The sequence below is a fragment of the Symphalangus syndactylus genome, chromosome 6, assembly GCF_028878055.3.
Source record: "Symphalangus syndactylus isolate Jambi chromosome 6, NHGRI_mSymSyn1-v2.1_pri, whole genome shotgun sequence".
In the NCBI taxonomy this organism is placed as follows: Eukaryota; Metazoa; Chordata; class Mammalia; order Primates; family Hylobatidae; genus Symphalangus; species Symphalangus syndactylus.
The window spans coordinates 49,796,626-49,818,547 of record NC_072428.2 but is presented as its reverse complement, the minus strand read 5'-3'; the positions used below and the strand labels follow the sequence as shown (position 1 = coordinate 49,818,547).

General features: G+C 43.1%; 1 protein-coding gene across 5 annotated transcripts in view; it reads left to right on the top strand.

Annotated features, from left to right (window-relative positions):
• DNHD1 (dynein heavy chain domain 1) overlaps window positions 1–21,922 on the top strand; it is an 84,415-nt gene that overhangs the window by 7,269 nt on the left and 55,224 nt on the right. For 4 of the 5 annotated variants that reach the window (XM_063641171.1, XM_063641168.1, XM_063641169.1 and 1 more), the window contains 6 exons: window positions 4,392–4,595; window positions 4,674–4,784; window positions 7,061–7,217; window positions 18,486–18,740; window positions 18,850–18,987; window positions 19,114–19,165. In XM_063641171.1, coding sequence (XP_063497241.1) covers window positions 4,392–4,595; window positions 4,674–4,784; window positions 7,061–7,217; window positions 18,486–18,740; window positions 18,850–18,987; window positions 19,114–19,165 — 917 coding nt within the window. The remainder of the gene's footprint in view (window positions 1–4,391; window positions 4,596–4,673; window positions 4,785–7,060; window positions 7,218–18,485; window positions 18,741–18,849; window positions 18,988–19,113; window positions 19,166–21,922) is intronic. The other variant, XM_063641172.1, reaches the window with a different exon arrangement.

Genomic DNA, 21,922 nt, shown 5'->3' with positions numbered 1-21,922 from the left:
TCTGCTTTGTGATACTGGGGCTGAGATTCTGCAAACTTTTTCTCTTTTTTCAGCTGGCCTCCTATTAGGTTTGATTAAGGAGAGTGCTAGGAGACTGGACAGCAAGATAAGAGGGGAAGGGACTTGCTGCTTCGTTTGCTTGCTCTTTCTGCCACCATTGCCTCAGCAATGGTCTTTCACCCTGGCAGCAGCACTCTTTTTCTTTTTTGAGACAGAGTTTCACTCTTGTTGCCCAGGCTGGAGTGCAATGGCATGATCTTGGCTCACGGCAACCTCCACCTCCCTGGTTCAAGTGATTCTCCTGCCTCAGCCTCTGAAGTAGCTGGGATTACAGGCATGTGTCACCACACCTGGCTAATTTTGTATTTTTAGTAGAGACAGGGTTTCATCATGTTGGTTAGGCTGGTCTTGAACTCCTGACCTCAAGTGATCCACCCGCCTCAGCTTCCCAAAGTGCTGGGATTACAGGCATGAGCCAATGTGCCTGGCCCAGCCAGCACTGTCTGAATCATCCTCTTCATAACCCTGAGAGGTACCAACACCAGCTGGTAGCCCCTTTCCTTCAGAGTTCTTTTTGTTGTTGTTGTTCTTTTTTTAGACAGTCTTGCTCTGTTGCCCCAACTGGAGTGCAGTGGCTTGAACACAGCTTGCTGCAGCCTCCACCTTCTGGGCTCAAGTAATCCTCCCACCTCAGCCTCCCATGTGACTGGGACCACAGGTGCCTACCACCATGCATGGCTAATGTTTAAATTTTTTGTAGATATGGGATCTCACTTTGTTGCTCAAGCTGCTCTCGAACTCCTGGGCTCAAGCTATCCTCCCTTCTGAGCCTCCCGAAGTGCTGGGATTACAGGCGTGAGCCATTGCACCTGGCCCCATTCAGAGTTCTGAGTCTCAATTCTGCAAGGCCCCTCCTCCAACCTCATAGCTTCTAATAACCTGAACCTCTTCCATTTGTTCCTCTAGTTCTGGAGCTGTTTTTTTAATTATTATTATTTTTTTAAGATGGAGTCTCACTCTGTTGCCTAGGCTGGAGTGCCATGGCGATCTTGGCTCACTTTAATCTCCGCATCTCCGCCTCCCATGTTCAAATGATTCCCCTGCCACAGCCTCCCAAGTAGCTGGGATTACAGGCACCTGCTAATATGCCTGGCTAATTTTTGTATTTTTAGTAGAGACAGGGTTTTGCCATATTGGCCAGGCTGGTCTCGAACTCCTGGCTTCAAGTGATCCACCCACCTCGGCCTCCCAAAGTGCTGGGGTTACAGGCGTGAGCCACCGCGCCTGGCCTCGACATCTTTTTAAAAACACATTCTCTTTATTAAATTCACTTTGTTGAAATGCCTAGTATGGTTTCTGTTTTACTGACTGGACCCTGACTAACATGGTACTTGGTATTATGAGTGGTCCCAGGAAACTAGCCTCTAATATAGGATCTTCTTTGGTTTGGTAATGTCCTTGGCATAAAACAGTACTGAATTCCTTGCTAATGGGAAATAGGATACTAGTAATCCATGACACACAGTGGCATCACAATTAATTAAATTATCGCTTGTGGTTGAATGTGATACTGACACCTAGTGGCTGCTACACTTGACTGTCATGGCTGTAATGATAGTAATGGTAACAATGTGGGATGGAATGCCTACAAACCATAGTGGAGAGCTTACAGAAAGCAAATGACAAGCTTAGGGCTTTAAACTATCAACATCTTTTATAATTAGAGAAGCATCATGATCAAAGACAATTAGGCACATAAAGAGACAAGAAACTATTGACAAGAGAACGAAAAAGGCAATGGATGATTACAGGGCCAGGATCTGCCAAAGAAGGAAACCCGTTGCAGTGAGTTCAGCATTTGGCGCTGCTTTTCCCCATACAGAGGGACCTCTTAGTTCCTCTCAATATAAAGGTAGTTAAATGTCAATTTTACTATGCATTCCTGAGATACTGGAAAGAGGAGCCAAGCTTTCAACAGACTCAGGGAACTAAATGAGCAAAAGGTGCAGTTCAGGTCCCATACCAAAGAGGAGGTATATTTCTGGTTCCACTTTACTCCTGTGTTGTAGCCATTTGGGGTCTTGACCCAAAGCCTGGGGGATTACATTTTTGGGTTCTCTGATGTGTTATACAGATATTATATTTCATATATTATCCAGATTCATGTATTATCCAGATAGTTGGCCTAGTTTTTCTAGTTGTTCTGAAGTGGGAATGTTGGTCCAAATTTCTAGTGCACCATCAATAGAAAGAACTTTCACTTGTTGTTTCATTTTATTTATTTATTTGCCATGTAACAGATTTTTTTAATGTGTTTGAATTTATCAAAATTTTAATTGCATTTTCTCCAGTGTTTGATTTATATTTAGGAGAGAATTTATTCCTTCACCTCCTTTATTCTTTGAGTCTTTGCTCAGCTGTCACTCCCCCACCCTTACCACCCCATTTAAAATTGCACTTCTTCTCCCCTGGCACTGCCAGTCTCCCTTTGCCTGCTCTTTTCCCCACATTCTGTTGTTAATTATGTTTATCATCTTCTCTAGTAGAATGAGAGCTCCATCAGGAAGGAGTTTGGGTTTGTTGTGTTTAATGATGTATCCTCAGGGGTTAGAACCATCTGGCATAGAGTAGATACTCAGTAAAATTTGTTGAATGAATGAGTGAACTAATTGCCCAGATTAGGGACAGATTTGGTGGGGGTAGATGAGTTTAGTACAGAACTTGCTGAGTTTCAGGTGCAAGCAAGACGGAGTTTGAGATGTTTTGGAAACAGCTGAATGTTTGGGTCTGGGACTCAGGAAGATATTGATTTCCCCCATCCACTCTCTAGTATCATGTCGTACTCCAGTTGATTCTGAGCCCTTTGAGGACAAGGACTATATAGAAGTCATCTTTATGTTCCCATCTCTGACCACAATACTTGAACAGAGGGACAACTTGATAAATGGTTTAACTAAGTTCCATAAAGTCAGGGACTGAATTTTTCTTGAACACTGCTGTATCCTCAGTGGCTTACACACTGCTTGCCTTAATAAGCATTTGTAGAATGAGTGAATATCCTCCAAAGGAGTAGTAGCCATTGGGAATGAGAAGAGAACTCCATAACTCCTGGCCCTACACAGAAACAGCAACCTCCATTAAGTAGGTCATAGGAAAAGGAAATATCTCTTGGGAAGAGCCAGGGCTCAGTTAACATAGGCAGCTACACTGTGGGAAGCTAAATGGCCCACTGATTAAAGGAGGGGGCATGAGTCAGGTAACTTTGGTTTTAAATCTTGTATTCTTCCCTTAACTGTCTTGGGCAAAGCTTTAACTTCTCTTTGTTTCAGTTTTCCTATCTGTAATTTGGGGATATTAGTACTATACTTGAGAAACTTTAGTAACTTTGTCAAAAACAAAACAAGGTTTTTATATGACTTGACTTAGTGTATCCATTCTGGTATCTACCTAAATGTTCTTAAGTCACTTGCTTAACAATGTTTTCTAGAAAGTTGAGAGAGATAAGAGATAGAGGAGGGCTATTTTATCTCTTAGACATTATAGGACTTAGGATACAGCTTTTAAATTGCTAAAAATATATGTAATGCTTAAAAATATTGCTAGCTCTGATATAAAGAAAACTGAAAAATAAAAATTAATAAATGCTTTATTAAATGTATCTAAACATAGCATTATGCTAACTGGCCTACTGTAACTAGATACACCTATTATATCAATCTATATATATTGCATTTAATGTGGGATATAGGTGCATTTTGCTGAAGTAAGGGAACCCAAGACAAACTAAGATTTTAAGATGGCTCTGAAGGTACTTGTCTAGTTCATTAGGTTGCAATTTTCCTCTTTATTTGCCTGTTTCTAATTTTCTAGTCTTCCTCTGCTTTTCTCCAATCTCAGTTTCTCCATCAAATAACATTCTGATTATCTGTGCATGTCTTTCAGTACCCAAGTAGATATGTATTTTATCATTTCTAGAATGAGGATTTTTCACATTTCATCATCTCTAAAATTGTGATGCATCTTACAAATTGATGGAATATCTTATTAGAAGCATTTTTATCTTAGCATTTCATAAGATAATGCTGCAGCTTACGGTGGACAGTGTCTTAGATCTGATGGGATGTAAGATATCTGCATCTGGAGATATGAACTTCTTGGAACTGGCTAGGTGCCTTTTTCTTTCTTCCCATCTACCTTTGGCTTCGGTTTCTTCTTAATAACATTTGTTTCATCTTTCTAGTTTAAAAATCATTCTGTTCTCTTTCCCCCGTTTTCTCCTTTCTTCTGCCTGCCTTCCTGTTCCCCTTTTTCATCTCCTCTATCCTCCTTTGGTCTCTTAAAGTCTGACCAAGTTCCCAGGGCCTTCACTGATCAGAGCTCTTTTTTTAAAGGCCTTACAGCCTGATGGTGGTGCCACCCGACAAGGTGAATCCTGAGCACTACATCTTCTCTCCCTTTGGGATCTTGCATGTACATCCTGTGGAAGGTAGTGAGACGATGACACTGGGTACCTGGCACCATCACTGTGTTCTCTGGCAGCAGCTCCAGTTCATTCCATTCTTTAAGTATTGCCTCTTACGCAAGTCCTTTACCTGGTAGGTAATGACGGATGTGTGATTTGGGGGGAAATGGATGACCGCAACAGTATATTATCACTGACCTCTAATTTCTAGTTGGAAGAAGAATGTGAGATTACAGGGGATGCATCGACTCCAGAATTTCCTAGAGAATCATCTGCTCTTGGCTGTGCCCCACTTTGGAGCCGGGCTACTCCATATTAGCAGGTGAGGTATTAAAAACACAACTTCATTGAGTTTTTAAATATTAGTTTTACTAAAGGTAATAGTATGTTTGTTGTAGAAAATCTGAAAGATACAAAAATGCACAAAGAAAAAAATCTTTGGCCGGGCGCGGTGGCTCACGCTTGTAATCCCAGCACTTTGGGAGGCCGAGGCGGGCGGATCACGAGGTCAGGAGATCAAGACCACGGTGAAACCCCGTCTCTACTAAAAATACAAAAAAAAAATTAGCCGGGCGTGGTGGCGGGCGCCTGTAGTCCCAGCTACTTGGAGAGGCTGAGGCAGGAGAATGGCGTGAACCCGGGAGGCGGAGCTTGCAGTGAGCCGAGACTGCGCCACTGCACTCCAGCCTGGGCGACAGAGCGAGACTCCGTCTCAAAAAAAAAAAAAAAAAAAAGAAAAAAACCTTTAATCCTACCAACCACTATGAACATTTTGTTGCATATCTTTCTAGTCTTTTTTCTATCACATATACAAAATGTGATCATACCTTACATACTGTTAAATAACCAGTTTTTTCTTTGAACATATATTCTGAACTAGATTATATTCTATTTCATGAATATAATATATTCTCTATGGAGAATATATGCAATATTATCCAGGTAATTATATATCTTAAACCACTTGCACTCATGTAATCGTGTGTAATGTCAGATCTGGGGGTCTAATTCAGTTGTTTGAATCCAAACTCTCTGTTCTTTCCAAGATATTACTTGGATTATATTTTTTTTTTTGGAAAAGGTTGGTTATTCCTATTTTCAGTATTTCCTTGCTTTCCCTACACAACTCCTCAGCTACTCTTAGGTATATTCTGTGATAGAAGTTGCAAATTCAGTTGCCTAAAGGGCCTAAGCAGGAAGCATTGAAGGAATGCAGTGGTTTAGGTGGAAGACATTAGGGAGCATAGGAACTGCAATCTGGAGACTGCATCTAAAGACGATAGTCACTACTCATTTCCAACTAATTTCTAATTGTTGCTGTTTGGGAATATAGGTCCAGTGTGATCAGCCACCTTACATTTCAGGATTTCCTAGAAGTCCACATTTTGTTATGAAATTTCTCACTTTTAACTCAAATTTCAACCAAATTGTAACTCAAAAGAATTTTTTTTTTTTTAATGGAGTTTCACTCTTGTCACCCAGGCTGGAGTGCAATGGCGCGATTTCAGCTCACTACAACCTCCACCTCCTGGGTTCAAGCAATTCTCCTGCCTCAGCCTCCCTAGTAGCTGGGATTACAGGCATGCACCACCACACCCGGCTAATTTTTTTTATTTTTAGTAGAGACAAGGTTTTGCCATGTTGGCCAGGCTGGTCTTGAACTCCTGACCCCAGGTGATCCACCCACCTTGACCTCCCAAAGTGCTGGGATTACAGGTGTGAGCCACCACACCAGACCTTCAAATTTTTATTAAAACACTGTGTGCTAGCCAACTCTTAGTGACTCATTTTGAAAAACTTTTCCATCTGAATTTAACCCAGTTTGCAACTTCTGCTCTAGGGAGTTTCATCCTCCAGTCTAGCCTAATCATCATGGTGTAATTAAGAGCATAAGGGCTTGGGAGGCCGGACAAATCTTATTTAGGCCTTGAGTACTAGCAAGGGACTTTAGTATTTGAGCCTCAGTTTCCTGATCTTCAAACTTGGATAAAGATTTCTAGATTTAATTCTGTAATGAGAATTAAACGAGACTGTGAATACAAAGTGCCACATTCAGTACCTCTCAGTAGACACTGAATAAATGATGCCCATTGTGACCATCCTGTCTGATTATTAGGAGTCTTTTATCCTTTTCAAGGATGTTTACAGATGTGGAGTTCTCTGGGGCTTGGGAGGTACGGATAACAGGATTGGGCTTCCTCAGGGATGGGCAGCCCATAGAGAAGTTCCAGTTTCATCACATTTGATCCTAAAACTTACCTGTCCACCTATACTTTTAGGAACCTCTGCTGTCTCTCCTTCTAAGTCAGACCTTGGTACCTATTTGACCCTCTCTTCTAGCAGAGAGATCACTAGGTATAAGCACTTGCACATACCCCAAGCCTTTTCTCAGCTTGTATAGCTGAGAAAGCAGCTTTCTGGGCTTATACTCTTTCAGAGAACTCTCGAGAGGGAGCTGTCAGTATTGGTCACTGTTGGTAATATTACAATCTCTATAAATATTTGTGCAGTCTGAGGTAAGCTAGGCTGAGAAGAGGTCAAAGGTATCCAAGGAATGATTGGGATGCCAGCTCTGACCAGCTTAGTCCTTGATTCTAGGCTTCTGCAGGAGCTACACTCTGTGTCCTGGCTACCCCAGGAACTGGATCGGTGCTATGAGCTGCTGGACCTGCAGAAAGCTCTAGCCAAGGAGAAGTATAAGGCTCTACGGCTGCTCCATCGTTGCCTAAATCTCTGCACATCCATTCTTCGACTGGTAAGAGGCTCTTAGTTTATTGTGGACCTTTTCCCCAAGTTGAGCTCCCCAGAGTTTCAGCCTCCTCTTAATTAAGTTTCTCCTGGAATCCACTGGATGACCTGGACTCTACAGTTGAATCAGAGCCATTTTCCTGCCCAGCAACAGCAGTTTCTGCTCTAGGATGGATGAATCAATAACAGGTGTGCAGAGGCTTGAACTAGACCTTTCCCTAAGGGTTGATCTTGACCTAGGAGCAGGGAGGAGAAGGAATATATCAATGTCTATTTTGTCTGTTGTTTATGCTGACCTTTGAGAATTGGGGAATTTGAGAACAGGAATCCTGGTCTTTTATGCTGCTGAGCTTATTTTTGAACCTATTTTGAACCTTTGGAAGGCCACTGTAGTTAGTGGAAGGATGCAATGATGGAGTCCTTCCTAATTATGCATACGTTGCATCTGTGATGCACACCCCCTGCCTAGAGTTCTGGGAGGCCCTCCTGTGTACTGACCCCTTGCCCATGGCCTATTATCATGGTTTGTTGTCAGGTGGGGCTGGATATTCACACAGGACTGTGGCTAATTACCATGTATAGATAGTCCGGTTCTTAGAGAGGAGACCCACTCAGATTTTGTGAAAATAACTGATTAATGTGAAGGAGACATGCCTCGCCTGGCTTGAGCCAGGCTTTGGGTTCTACATGTTGCTCTAAACTCCATCAGAGGAGGTTAATCACAAAGGACAGAACTCTGAAGTCTCAAAAATGGCCTCGACTGCAAGGAATTTCTTTTCTTTTTCTTTTTTTTTTTTTTCTTTGAGACAGAGTCTCGCTCTGTCGCCCAGGCTGGAATGCAGTGGCACGATCTTGGCTCACTGCAAGCTCTGCCTCCCGGGTTCATGCCATTCTCCTGCCTCAGCCTCCTGAGTAGCTGGGACTACAGGCACCCACCACCACGCCCGGCTAATTTTTTTGTATTTTTAGTAGAGATGGGGTTTCACTGTATTAGCCAGGATGGTCTTGATCTCCTGACCTTGTGGGCTCCTGATCTCCGCCCACCTTGGCCTCCCAAAGTGCTGGGATTACAGGTGTGAACCACCGCACCCGGCCGACTGCAAGGAATTTCTATTCCTAGGAGGAAGCAATAACTTCTGTCGATTGCTCTGGTTGAAATCTTAAATATTTAAAAATATCTATAATAAAATATTTTCATAAAATTTTAAATAGTCAAATTCCTTCCCCTTCTAAGAATTACCTGTCCTCTTTATCCTACTCTGTTTTCCTTTTTCTGTCTTCCTTCTCACCTTTAAAAATACTATATAATTTACTTACTATTTTTACTAATGTCTCATGATAGGTTGTAACCTCCACAAGGGTAGAGATCTTTGTTTTGTTCATTGATGTATCCCAGGAACCTAGGGATATTATTGAACGTCTTTGCACAAAGAGCATCTGCATGTTTTATGAGTTTGTACTGATTGGACTCTTCAGTGATATCTTCTTTGGATGTTTTAGAAGAGTGGCTAAAAAGGAAATTCATAGTCTCTCTTCAGGAGGTTTAGAGGAAAGGGGCCAAAGGCATTAGCAATGTCAAGATCCTAAAGCCAAGGTGCAGGAGTGAAAAGGAGGCAGCAGCCTTTAGCTTCCAGACAATAAATGCTGGACCTGCCATTGTACCAAGCTGAATGAGGCAGGAGATGGGGGTGAGCTGCTCCACAGCCTTTCTCTACCTCGCAGTTCCTCAATCCCACCTTTAATGTTATAAAAATAGTTATAACTTTTTGAAATTCAGTAGTCAATTTTTTATATTAAGGTATAATTCATATACAGTAGACAAATTTTAACTGTACGGTTGTTGAATTTTTTGCATTTGTGTTTGTATTGCTATATATTTGTATACCTGGATCACGATAGAGAACATTTCCAGCACCCCAGCAAGCTCCCTGGTGCCTCTTTCACTGATAACCCCGCAGAGGTAACCAGTACTCTGACCTGTGTCACCACAGGTTAATTTTGTCTCATTTTGAATTTCATATAACTAGAATTGGACAGTGTGTGCTCCTCTTTGCCTGACTTTTTTCACTCAACATTATGTTTATGAGATTTATCCATAATGTTCTAGGTAGCAATGGTTTACTGTTTTTGTATAGCTACGTAGTATTTCACTGTATGAATGACCACAATTTATATATTCATTCTCCTATTATGGACATTTGGGTTGGTTCCAGTTTTTTACTGTTGTGAGTAACACTGCTCTGAACATTCTTGTACATGTCTTTTGGTGGACATAAGCATTTATTTTTTTGGGGATATATATTCCAGGAGTGGAATTGCTGGAATAGAATATATGTATGTTTTATACTGCCAAACAGTTTTCCAGAGTGGTTGTACCAGTGTACATTTCCATCAATGATGTTGATTTCCAGCTGCCTTTCATTCTTTTTTTTTTTTTTTTGAGACGGAGTCTCATTCTGTCGCCCAGGCTGGAGTGCAGTGGTGTGATCTCGGCTCACTGCAAGCTTTGCCTCCCGGGTTCACACCATTCTCCTGCCTCAGCCTACCGAGTAGCTGGGACTACAGGCACCTGCCACCACGCACAGCTAATTTTTTTTTGTATTTTTAGTAGAGATGGGGTTTCACCGTGTTAGCCAGGATGGTCTCAATCTCCTGACCTCATAATCCGCCTGCCTCAGCCTCCCAAAGTACTGGGATTACAGGTGTGAGTCTGGCTCTGTCTCCCAGGCTGGAGTACAGTGGTGTGATCTCAGCTCACTGCAACCTCCACCTCCTGTGTTCAAGTGATTCTCCTGCATCAGCCTCCCAAGTAGCTGGGATTACAGGTGTGAGCCACAACGCCCAGCTAATTTTTATATTTTTAGTGGAGACAGGGTTTCACCATCTTGGCCAGGCTGGTCTTGAATTCCTGATCTTAAGTTATTCACCCACCTTGGCTTCCCAAAGTGCTAGGATTACAGGTGTGAGCCACTGCACCTGGCCTCAGTTGCCTTTCATTCTTATCAACACTTATTTTTTTTCTTTTCCCTCTGTCTCTCTCCTCTCCTCTCCTTCCTTTCCTCTCCTCTCCTCTCCTCTCCTCTCCTCTCCTCTCCTCTCCTCTCCTCTCCTCTCCTTTCCTTTCTCCCTCCTTCCCTGCCTTCTTTCCTCCCTTCCTCTCTTTTTCTCTCCCTCCCTCTCTTCCTCCCTCCCTTCCTCTCTTCCTTCCTTCCTTCTGTGATTTTGTATTTTGATATAATTTCAAACTTATTAGAATTGTAAGGATAGTAAGATAAACTCTCACATACCCTTTATATAGATTGTTATTTTTCCCATTTGCTTTATCATTTATGCTCTTTCTTTTTCTCTAAACATATATACATTATTTTCTAAATAATTTGAGAGTCAATTGCAGGCATCAGCCCCCTTACCGCTGTCTTAGTTTGTTTTCTGTTGCTATAATAGAATACCAAAGACCGGGTAATTTATAAAGAATAAAAGTTTATTTGGTTCATGGTTCTGGAGGCTGGGAAGTCCAAGAGCATCTGGCAAGAGTCTCATCCCATGGTGGAGGGTATCACATAGTGATGAGACATGAATATGAGACAGAGAGAGGAGAGACGAAATCAGGTGAAACTCATCCTTTTTATCAGGAATCCATTCCCATGATAACTAATCCACTCCCATGATCAAAACATTGATCCCTTCATGTGAGTTGAGCCCTCTTGGCTCATTGATCCCTTCATGTGGGTTGAGCCCTCTTAAAGACCCCATCTCTTAAAACTGTTACTATGGCAATTAAGTTTCCAACACAGATTAACTTTTGGGAGACACATTCAAATCATTGAAATCATAGCAACTCCTATATGTGTCAGTATGTTTTTTTCTGTGAATGAGGACATTTCCCTTTATAACTATAGTACAGTGATCAAAGATTAGGAAATTTCACTCTGATACAACTCTGTTATCTAATCTCCAATCTTTATTCAAAATTTGGCAATTGTTCTAATAATGTCCATTATTACTATATTTTTTCATTCTTCAGGATCCAAACCAGAATTATGTATTGAATTTAGTGTTCACTTCTCTTTAGTCTCTCTCATATGGAACAGTTCCTCAGCCTTTGTGTTTTCCTTACTTGCTTCAAGGCATGACAACTCTGTAATACAGTTGGAACATTCCAAGCCTCCTTCCCCACTCCAGATAAGGCCAAAAATAGAATTTAGCTGAGATCTTGCTGGGTACTTTCCCCTTCTCTTTTCTGCTTTTTTTACTCCCTTAGAGGCTCTTGTTTCCCTGAAGATCATTTCTTCAATAAATCACATTTCTCCAAATCCCTGTCTCAGGGTCTGCTTCTAGGGAACTCAACCTAAAAGAATATGTATTAGGCCAAGCTCATTCACTGTTTTATTCAAATATTCTATAGACACAATTTTTTTTTTTTTGAGTCAGGGACTCACTGTGTCACCCAGGCTGGAGTGCAGTGGCATGATTTTGGCTTACTGCAACCTCCACCCCCTTGGGCTCAAGCCATCCTCTCATCTCAGCCTCTTGAGTCACTGGGACTACAGACATGGGCCACTGTACCTGGCTAATTTTTGTATTTATTTTATAGAGGCAGGGTTTTACCATGTTGCCCAAGCTGGTCTCGAACTCCAAGCTCAAGTGATCCTCCCACCTCGACCTCCCAAAATGCTGGGATTATAGGCATGAGCCACCACACCCAGCCAAGACACAATAATTTTTTAACCTCTTTTGTCTTTCAATTCCTCACAGATATATGTTAAATATCCCTTCCTACCTACAACTATAGATTTGTTCATTTCTGCTTGCTGTTCTTTCAGTTTTTGCAACATGTATTTTAAAATCATATTTTAAACTCATTTTAAAATAATATTTTTTTTTGCACACAAAACAATAAACATTTTCTAAAAGTACGTACAAACAAAAAGATGTATATCAAACATATTAGGAAGGTTGCACATGGGAAGACGGGGAATAGAAATGGGGGGTGGGAATTAAAGAAAATAAATGAGAGAGGGACTTTGTATGGATCAATGATAATAACTCAATCCTCTATTTGACAAAGAAGAAGGAGAAGGAAGAGGAAGAAAAAGAAAGTGGGATAAAGGATCAGAAAGGGAGGAAAATAGAAAACATTAGAGTATGACTCCAGGGTAGACCTGTTTTGTTGTCGCTTGGTTGGTTGGTTGGTCTGTTGTATTTTTCATATGTTTCACCATGTTGGCCAGGCTGGTCTCGAACTCCTAGCCTCAAGTGATCAACGCGCCTCGGCCTCCCAGAGTACTGGGACTACAGGCGTAAGCCACCACGTCCAGCCCCCACATTGCTTCTGGCTTCTGTGGTAGACCTCCCAGACGGGGCGGCCGTGCAGAGGCACTCCTCACATCCCAGATGGGGCGGCGGGGCAGAGGCGCTCCTCACTTCCCAGACGGGGCGGCCGGGCAGAGGCGCTCCTCACTTCCCAGACGGGGCGGCCGGGCAGAGGCGCTCCTCACTTCTTCCCAGACGGGGCGGCCGGGCAGAGGCGCTCCTCACTTCTCCCCAGACGGGGTGGCGGCCGGGCAGAGACGCTCCTCACTTCCTAGACGGGGTGGCGGCCAGGCAGAGGGGGCTCCTCACTTCCTGGACAGGGCGGCCGGGCAGAGGCGCTCCTCACATCCCAGATGATGGGTGGCCGGGCAGAGGCGCTCCTCACTTCTCAGACGGAGCAGCTGGGCAGAGGTGCTCATCACTTCCCAGACGGGGCAGCCGGGCAGAGGCGCTCCTCACATCCCAGAAGGGGCGGCCGGGCAGAGGCGCTCCTCACTTCCCAGACGATGGGCGGCCGGGCAGAGGCGCTCCTCACTTCCCAGACGATGGGTGGCCGGGCAGAGGCGCTCCTCACATCCCAGGCGGGGCGGCCGGGCAGAGGTGCTCCTCACATCCCAGGCGGGGCGGCTGGGCAGAGGCGCTCCTCACTTCCCAGGCGGGGCGGCTGGGCAGAGGTGCTCCTCACATCCCAGAAGGGGCGGCCTGGCAGAGGCGCTCCTCACTTCCCAGGCGGGGCGGCCGGGCAGAGGCGCTCCTCACATCCCAGACGATGGGCGGTGGGCAGAGGCGCTCCTCACTTCCCAGACGGGGTGGCGGCAGGGCAGAGTCGCTCCTCACATCCCAGACGATGGGCGGCCGGGCAGAGACGTTCCTCACTTCCTAGACGGGGTGGCGGCTGGGCAGAGGCGCTCCTCACCTCCCAGACGGGGTGGTGGCCGGGCAGAGTCGCTCCTCACATCCCAGACGATGGGCGGCCGGGCAGAGACGTTCCTCACTTCCTAGACGGGGTGGCGGCTGGGCAGAGGCGCTCCTCACCTCCCAGATGGGGCGGCCGGGCAGAGGAGCTCCTCACAACCCAGACGATGGGCGGCCAGGCAGAGACGCTCCCCACCTCCCAGACGGGGCGGCGGCCAGGCAGAGGCTGCAATCCCAGGACCCTGGGAGGCCAAGGCAGGCGGCTGGGAGGCGGAGGCTGCAGCGAGCCAAGACCACCCCACCGCACTCCAGCCCGGGCAACACTGAGCACCGAGTGAGCGAGACTCCGTCTGCAGTCCCAGCACCTCGGGAGGTCGAGGCGGGCAGACCACTCGAGGTCAGGAGCTGGAGACCAGCCTGGCCGACATGGCGAAACCGCGCCTCCAGCCAAAGGAGAAAAACCAGGGAGGGGTGGTGGCGCGTACCGGCAATCCCAGGCAGCCGCAGGCCAGGGCAGGAGAATCACAGGAGCCTGACGCAGGGAGTCTGCAGCGAGCCGAGTGTACTCCAGCCCGGGCCACAGAGGGAAGAAAAGAAGAAAGGAAGAGAGAGACAGAGAGAGAGAAAGAAAGAAGGGAGGAAGGGAGGAAGGGAAGGAAGGGAAGGAAAGAAAAGAAGGAAGGGTAAAATAATATTTTAAACTCATTTTAAAATACATGTTTTCACTCTGTTTTGTTTTGTCATAGTAGGCTAATCACTTTTTTTTTTTTTTTTTTTTTTGAGACGGAGTTTTATTCTTGTCGCCTAGGCTGGAGTGTAGTGGCACAATCTTGGGTCACTGCAGCGTCTGCCTCCAGGGTTCAAGCGATTCTCCTACCTCAGCCTCCCAAGTAGCTAGCATTACAGGCATCCGCCACCATGCCCGGCTAATTTTTGTATTTTTAGTAGACATAGGGTTTTGCCGCGTTGGCCAGGCTAGTCTCAAACCCCTGAACTCATGTGATCCGCCCACCTCAGCCTCCCAAAGTGCTGGGATTACAAGTGTGAGCCACCTCACCCTGCCAGTACTAATCACCTTTTTACGTAGACCATAAATTATGTATTTATTATGTTTGCTGTCTCTCTCCCACCTCCCGGAGGGGCAAGGACTTGAGCACTCATTCACTAATATATCTCTAGTGCTTACTGTAGGGTGTGCCATTTAGTAGGTGCTCAGTGAATATTTGTTGAGTGAATGAATGACAAGTATGAATTTTTAACCATATCATTCTTCCAAGCAGAATAAGAACCTTAGCATTATCGTACTTTTCTTTCCCTTCTCTCTTCCTCCCTCTATTCTTCCCATTACTCTTATATTGGTATCTCCTGGAATTTTCTTCAAGGTTGTTATGAACATTCTTGTTTTATAACCTACTCCTTTGTCTTAGTCCACTCAGGCCTCTATAACAAAATGCCATAATCTGGGTGGCTTACAAACAACAAACATTTATTCTTGGAAGCTGGGAAGTCCAACATCAAGGTGATGACAGATTCAGAGTCCGGCAAGGGCTCAGTCCTCATAGGTGGCACCTTCTTGCTGCAGAAGGGACTAGCCAGCTCTCTGGGGCCTTTTAAAAATAAAATTAACACAAGGGTTGAACTAGTTTACAGTCCCACCAACAGTGTAAAAGCGTTCCTATTTCTCCACATCCTCTCCAGCACCTGTTGTTTCCTGGAAGTCAGTGTGGCGATTCCTCAGGGATCTAGAACTAGAAATACCATTTGACCCAGCCATCCCATTACTGGGTATATACCCAAAGGGCTATAAATCATGCTGCTATAAAGACACATGCACACATATGTTTATTGCAGCACTATTCACAATAGCAAAGAGTTGGAACCAACCCAAATGTCCAACAACGATAGACTGGATTAAGAAAATGTGGCACATATACACCATGGAATACTATGCAGCCATAAAAAATGATGAGTTCATGTCCTTTGTAGGGACATGGATGAAACTGGAAAACATCATTCTCAGTAAACTATCGCAAGGACAAAAAACCAAACACCGCATGTTCTCACTCATAGGTGGGAATTGAACAATGAGAACTCATGGACACAGGAAGGGGAACATCACACTCCGGGGACTGTTGTGGGGTGGGGGGAGGGGGGAGGGACAGCATTAGGAGATATACCTAATGCTAAATGACGAGTTAATGGGTGCAGGAAATCAACGTGGCACATGGATACATATGTAACAAACCTGCACATTGTGCACATGTACCCTAAAACCTAAAGTATAATAAAAAAATAAATAAAAATAAAATAAAATAAAATTAACAAATAAAAATGGAATATATTCAAGGTGTACAATGTGATGACTTGATAGATGTATACACTGTGTAATGATTACCACAATCAAGTTAATTAACACATCCATCACCACACAGGCTGCACATTAGATTCCCAGAACTTGTTCATCTTATAACTAAAAGTTTGAACCCTTTGAATAGAACTATCATATGATCCAGCAATCCCACTTCTGTGTATATATCCAAAGGAAATGAAATCAGTATCTCAAAGAGATATCTATACCCCCATTTTTATTGCAGGATTATTCGCAATAGCCAAGATATAGAAACATTGATGTGTCCATCAATGGATGAATGATTAAAGAAATTGTGATATTAATACATATATACAATGAAATATTTTTCAGCCACAAAAAGAAGGAAATAATGCCATTAGTGACAACACGTATGAACCTGGAGACATTATGCTAAGTGAAATAAGCCAGACAAAGAAAGACAAATACTGTATGATCTGGGACCTTTTTTTTTTTTTTAAGGGCACTAATCCTATTCCTGAGACTGGAGACCTCATGACCTAATCACCTCCCCAAAGACTCCACCTCATAATGCCATCACCATATGGGTTCAGATTTGAAAATATGAATTTTGGAGGGACACAAACACACAGGACATAGCACTATTTAAAATTAACAATATATCTCACAAATTTCTTTGCCCATCAAATCTTTTATAGAACACTTTATCCTCTTGGATTCATTTTCCTCTGCCTGGAATATATTAATACTATTCCTTTTTTTTTTTTTTTTTTTTTTTGAGACAGAGTCTCGCTCTGTCGCCCAGGCTGGAGTGCAGTGGCGCGATCTCGGCTCACTGCAAGCTCCGCCTCCCGGGTTCACGCCATTCTCCTGCCTCAGCCTCTCCGAGTAGCTGGGACTACAGGCGCCCGCCACCACGCCCGGCTAATTTTTTGTATTTTTAGTAGAGACGGGGTTTCACCATGGTCTCGATCTCCTGACCTCGTGATCCGCCCGCCTCGGCCTCCCAAAGTGCTGGGATTACAAGCGTGAGCCACCGCGCCCGGCCTTATTCCTTATTTTTTTAAGGGAGAATCTGTGGATGGAAAATTTTCTGAGTCTGTATATCTAAAAATGTTTTTACTTATTCTCAAACTTTAATGATATTCTGGCTAGGTATAGAATTCCAAGTTTTTTATTGTTATCATTACTTTTGAGACACCATCTCACTCTGTTGCCCATGCAGTGGCATGATCAGGGATCACTCCAGCCTCGACTTCCCAGGCTCAGGTGATCCTCCCACCTCAGTCTCCTGAGTAGCTGGGACTACAGCAGTTGATACCACAATGCCTGGCTAATTTTTTGTATTTTTTGCAGAGATTGGGTTTCACCATGTTGCCCAGGCTGGTCTCAAACTTCTGGACTTCAGTGATCCACCGTCCTTGGTCTTCCAAAGTGCTGGCATTACAAGCATGAGCCACCGTGCCCGTCCTAAACATTTTTTTTTTGCATAATTTGGACGTTATCACCCCTAGTATCGGTGCTTTAAAAATGTATACTGATTATGTTCTATGGTATTAACAATTATTATTGTTGTCGTTGGTATGGTTTTATCCTAATGGCACTCAGTAGGCTCTTTCAATGTGAGATTATACATTCCTTTTACAAACATTTACTGTGGAACTACCCCATGCCAGGCACTGTGTTAAGCAATAGAAAAATGAAATAAGGTGTAACAGAGATCGCCTCCTAAAGGAGCTTACAGTGTAGTGGATGAGTTATATAAATAACAAAATGATGGTGCACTGGACTAAGGGTTATGAAGTGGGAAGCACTGGGTATTGGGGAGTATTGTCAGAACATGGAAGAAAACATCTCACTTAGTCTCATATACAAAATCATCATATGCATAGGGCATGTTTGTATATGATGTCCCATGCTTAGGACTTAACTGTCTTATGCTTGGGTCTGAGAAGATTGGGGCTTGAGCTCATGGATACCAGAAGTACAATTCACAGAGCCCATCAGTTCTAATCACAAGCTCTAGGGAGCATCAGAAGGAACAGGAGAGCAGGGAAGACAAAGGGTCCATCTGGCCAAGCATAGCTTTCTGGTACCTCTTCTCTGTTCCTCAACAGTAAAAGTCCAGAGCATTGGCAATTGTCAGCAGCCTTTATAGGCTGAGGAACCTCCCAGATCTGAAAGAACCCACAAAAAGGCTCCCAGGCTTTTATTCCACATTCCCTCTTCTCTAATAGAAAGTCTATATCAGTGCCCAGAAACAGCTTCTATTATAACATAAAGCAATATCATTCTACTCAGCAGGCCACATCACCTGGCCTAATTATTATCCAGAGTCCATATCCTGAAATTATTGTTTAGCCTTATTTATCCCATCTTTTTCTTTTTGTCTCTTCCGTGCATTGCAAACCTCTATATTTACATATACACAGATTTTCTATTTGAGTTCCACCCTGGGGGTTTTCAGTAGACAGGCCTGGCCTACCACATTAGCACATTGTGACCTCTCAATATATGTTCTCTATTTCACATCTTCCCTGGTCACTTAAACATTGAGGGGGTGAGGTGGGGGTAAACTCTACTAAAAAGGAGCCCTCCATGTATATATCTAGGTTCTAGGTCCCAGACTCCAAGACCTGAGAGTTTGCACAGACTAGTGGGTGACTGGTTTGCTCTCCATCCCCCTATCTCTGGTGAGTTTCCATTCTATGCTCACAGGTTCACGAGGACACATACCACATGCAACAGGGCCTACAGGAGCGAGTGCAAAACTGCGACAGGATCAGGACAGGCCAAGGCTCCATATACCTTCAGAGGGTACAGCGCAAGCAACTGGAGCAGAAGCTGAAGCAAGCAGAGGCCTGGTGGCTGCAGCTGGGAAAGTTTGCCCGTCTAGTCGACTACATGATTTGTCAGAGCCTCATTTCTGTCTTGGAAGAGCAGATAACCTCTTTTGTGGCCAACATCCTTCAAGTGAGGTGGTGGGTGGCATGTGTGGAGGTGACAGGCAGTCCAGGGCCAAATGCTGAGGAATGTATACTGACATCTAGCCCCTCAACCTTTCCTGACCCTTTTTTTACAGGCTGCAAGGCAGAAACCCTTTCTCTCATCACAGCTGATCTTTGATGATCATGGCCAACTGTCTCATGTGCCCTGTGTTGAAAATATGATCCAGACTCTAACTGGAGGCCTACAGTCTGTCAAGACCTCTGCCTTGCAGGTATTCTGGATTGGGCAGAGAGCTGGCTGTGGGAATTCCCAGTTCCTGTCCTCAGGAGCTCACAACCTGGTTTGAATCCCTCATTGTTTTCCCATTGCTGCCCCTTCTCCATATCCTGGCATGAAGGTAGTGCAGTCTGCAGACCTGAAGACCTCCTCGGATTCCCTGTATTCTGAAGGTATTTAGGGAGACCTAGGCAGGGGGTAGGAAGGCTGAAGGAGGGGAAGGGCACAAGTACGAATGGCATGGGAAGAAGGCAGGAGGTCCAGGCTATAGAGTCAGGCATTGGGTGTGGATGGAGCAGCTCTAACCTGGTGTGTTACGGGTAGAAGGGTCAGGGAGTGTTTTTGCTCACAAATTCACGTGGTTATGTGTATGTGCGTGCAATGAGAGGGTGTATGAAAGAGTGTAAGTACATTGTCCTTCCAAACCTGGTTCATCCAAAACTCTGAGCTTTTTCTCCAGTGCCATAATTGCATTTCATTTACTACTGAATTTTATTGCTAAGTAAATTTGTACTTGTTTGAAGAGCTCTGCTTGCTCAATACTTGCCTTATGTCATATAGCTCTTTTTCACTTCATATGGATTAATTCATCGTATTGAAATATTTTATGGTCACCAATTATTATTGGTTATCAGTCTTCACACTTATTAACCATCAGCGTGGAAATGCATCTTCACATTTCCCTTATTTAGGATACTAATGCTGTCACAAATAAAATCATTAAATGCAATCAGTCACATCTGACTCGTCCATACTTTTTAATTTCCTCATTCAACTTCTATCTGTTCATTAAGAAGATTTAAAGACATAACGTTAATTTTAGGGAATAGGTGACAAGGAGCAAAAAGGTTCACTGAAAGGAACCTGTGTCTTTTACAAATTATACACCAGTTGGGGCACATTGTTTTCCCCAAATAAATTTAGGTTAATTGATAGAGATTATTGATACTCGTTTTACATGGTGCTGTGGAAAGAAGAAAGGCTCTGGAGTCAGACTCATTAGTTTACTAGTCTGCAAAGTGGGAATAACAAAAATACCTAACCTGAAGAATTATTTTAAAGATTAGAAGAGATAATGTGTCTAGTATGGTGCTCAGCACATAGAAATACATGCTACAGATGTGCCTTCTTACTATTATTAGTATTAAATATGTAGATAAATCAGATATTTCATAGCATTTTCTCATTATATGTGGTACTAATTCATGTTATAAATATGCTGTAGTATTTTTTGAATGGTTAAAAGGAGCAAAAAAGAACCTTTTGCATTTTTATTCTAAATTCTAGTGAAGCTGAAAATATTCACCTACCATGTCTTAGGTTGTCCCTTCTACTTTTAAAAAAGCACACGGATTGGTATGTTTAGGGGTGAAATGTCATGATGCTTGTATCTTACCCTCAAAATGTTTAGGGGAATGAAAAGATAGAAGGAAAAACAAATAATGCAATGTGACAAAATGTTAATCATTGTTGAATCTAAGTGGATGGATAAGGGTATTCATAGTACCATTCTTTAAACTTTTCTACAAAATTTGAAGAAAAAAAGGATATGAATGGAAAATCAGATTCATATAATTGAGTAATCAGAACCAAAGTTCTTTTTGTTGTTTGTTTGTTTTCGAGACAGGGTCTCACTCTGTCATCCAGGCTGGAGTGCAGTAGTGCAGCCTCAACCTCCTGGGCTCAAGTGATCTTTTTGCCTCAGCCTCCCAAGTAGCTGGAACTGCAGGCACATACCACCATGCCTGGCTAATTTTTAAATTTTTTTTTAGAGATGGCGTCTTGCTATGTTGCCCAGGCTGGTCGTGAACTCCTATCCTCAAGCAATCCTCCCATCTTGGCCTTGCAAAGTGCTGGGATTACAGGCATGAGCCACTGTGCCTAGCCAGAACTGAAGTTCTGTTGTCCTTAAATTCTTTAAAAAAATTAAAAAGGTTTGATTTGCATTTCTCTAATGATCGACGATATTGAGCTTTTGTTCATATGCTTGTTGGCCGCATGTATGTCTTCTTTTGAAAAGTGTCTGTTCATGTCCTTTGCCCATTTTTTAGTGGGGCTGTTTTTTTTTTCTTGTAAGTTTGTTTAAGTTCCTTATAGATGCTAGATATTGGACCTTTGCCAGATGTATAGTTTGCAAATATTTTCTCCCTTTCTGTAGGTTGTCTGTTTACTCTGTTGATAGTTTCTTTTGCTGTGCAGAAGCTCTTAAGTTTAACTGGATCCCATTTGTCAATTTTTGCTTTTGTTGTGACTGTTTTTCTCACTTATAAGTGGGAGCTAAATGATGAGAACTCATGGACACAAAGAGGGGAACAACAGACACTGGAGCCTACGTAAGGGTGAAGGATGAGAGGAAGGAGAGGAACAGAAAAAAACAACCATTGGGTACTAGGATTAGTACCATGATGAAATAATCTGTACAAAAAACTCCTGTGATATGAGTTTACCTATATAACAAACCTGCACATGTAACCCAGAATCTAAAATAAAAGTTTAAAAAATGGAATAAATTTTGAATAAAGGTAAATAAGTAGCAGTTAAAACACTAATAGTAGTCTTTAAGAAACATACATCCAACTGAGAAAACTTTTACTTAAATGAGGCAAAATTTGTATGGCCTTTTAACTAAATTACAAAATAATTTCAATAGCCCCACTTACACACAAAAGTATGAAAATTAACTCCTTTCAATAGAAATGTATACATTGACTAAGTTCTAATCACTAAAAGAATACTTAGGATATTATTAATAAAATAGTTGCAACATATTCTCCAGTCTTAAATGGTGTTCTCCAATATTTTCCAGAGAACATTTTACAACTAAACAAGAGAGTATTACTGTTACTATTTGATGTCCTTACAATCTTATCGGAAGTTTTCTGCAGTTCAAAACTCAGCACAATCAGATAATCACTTTTCTCATCTGTCAG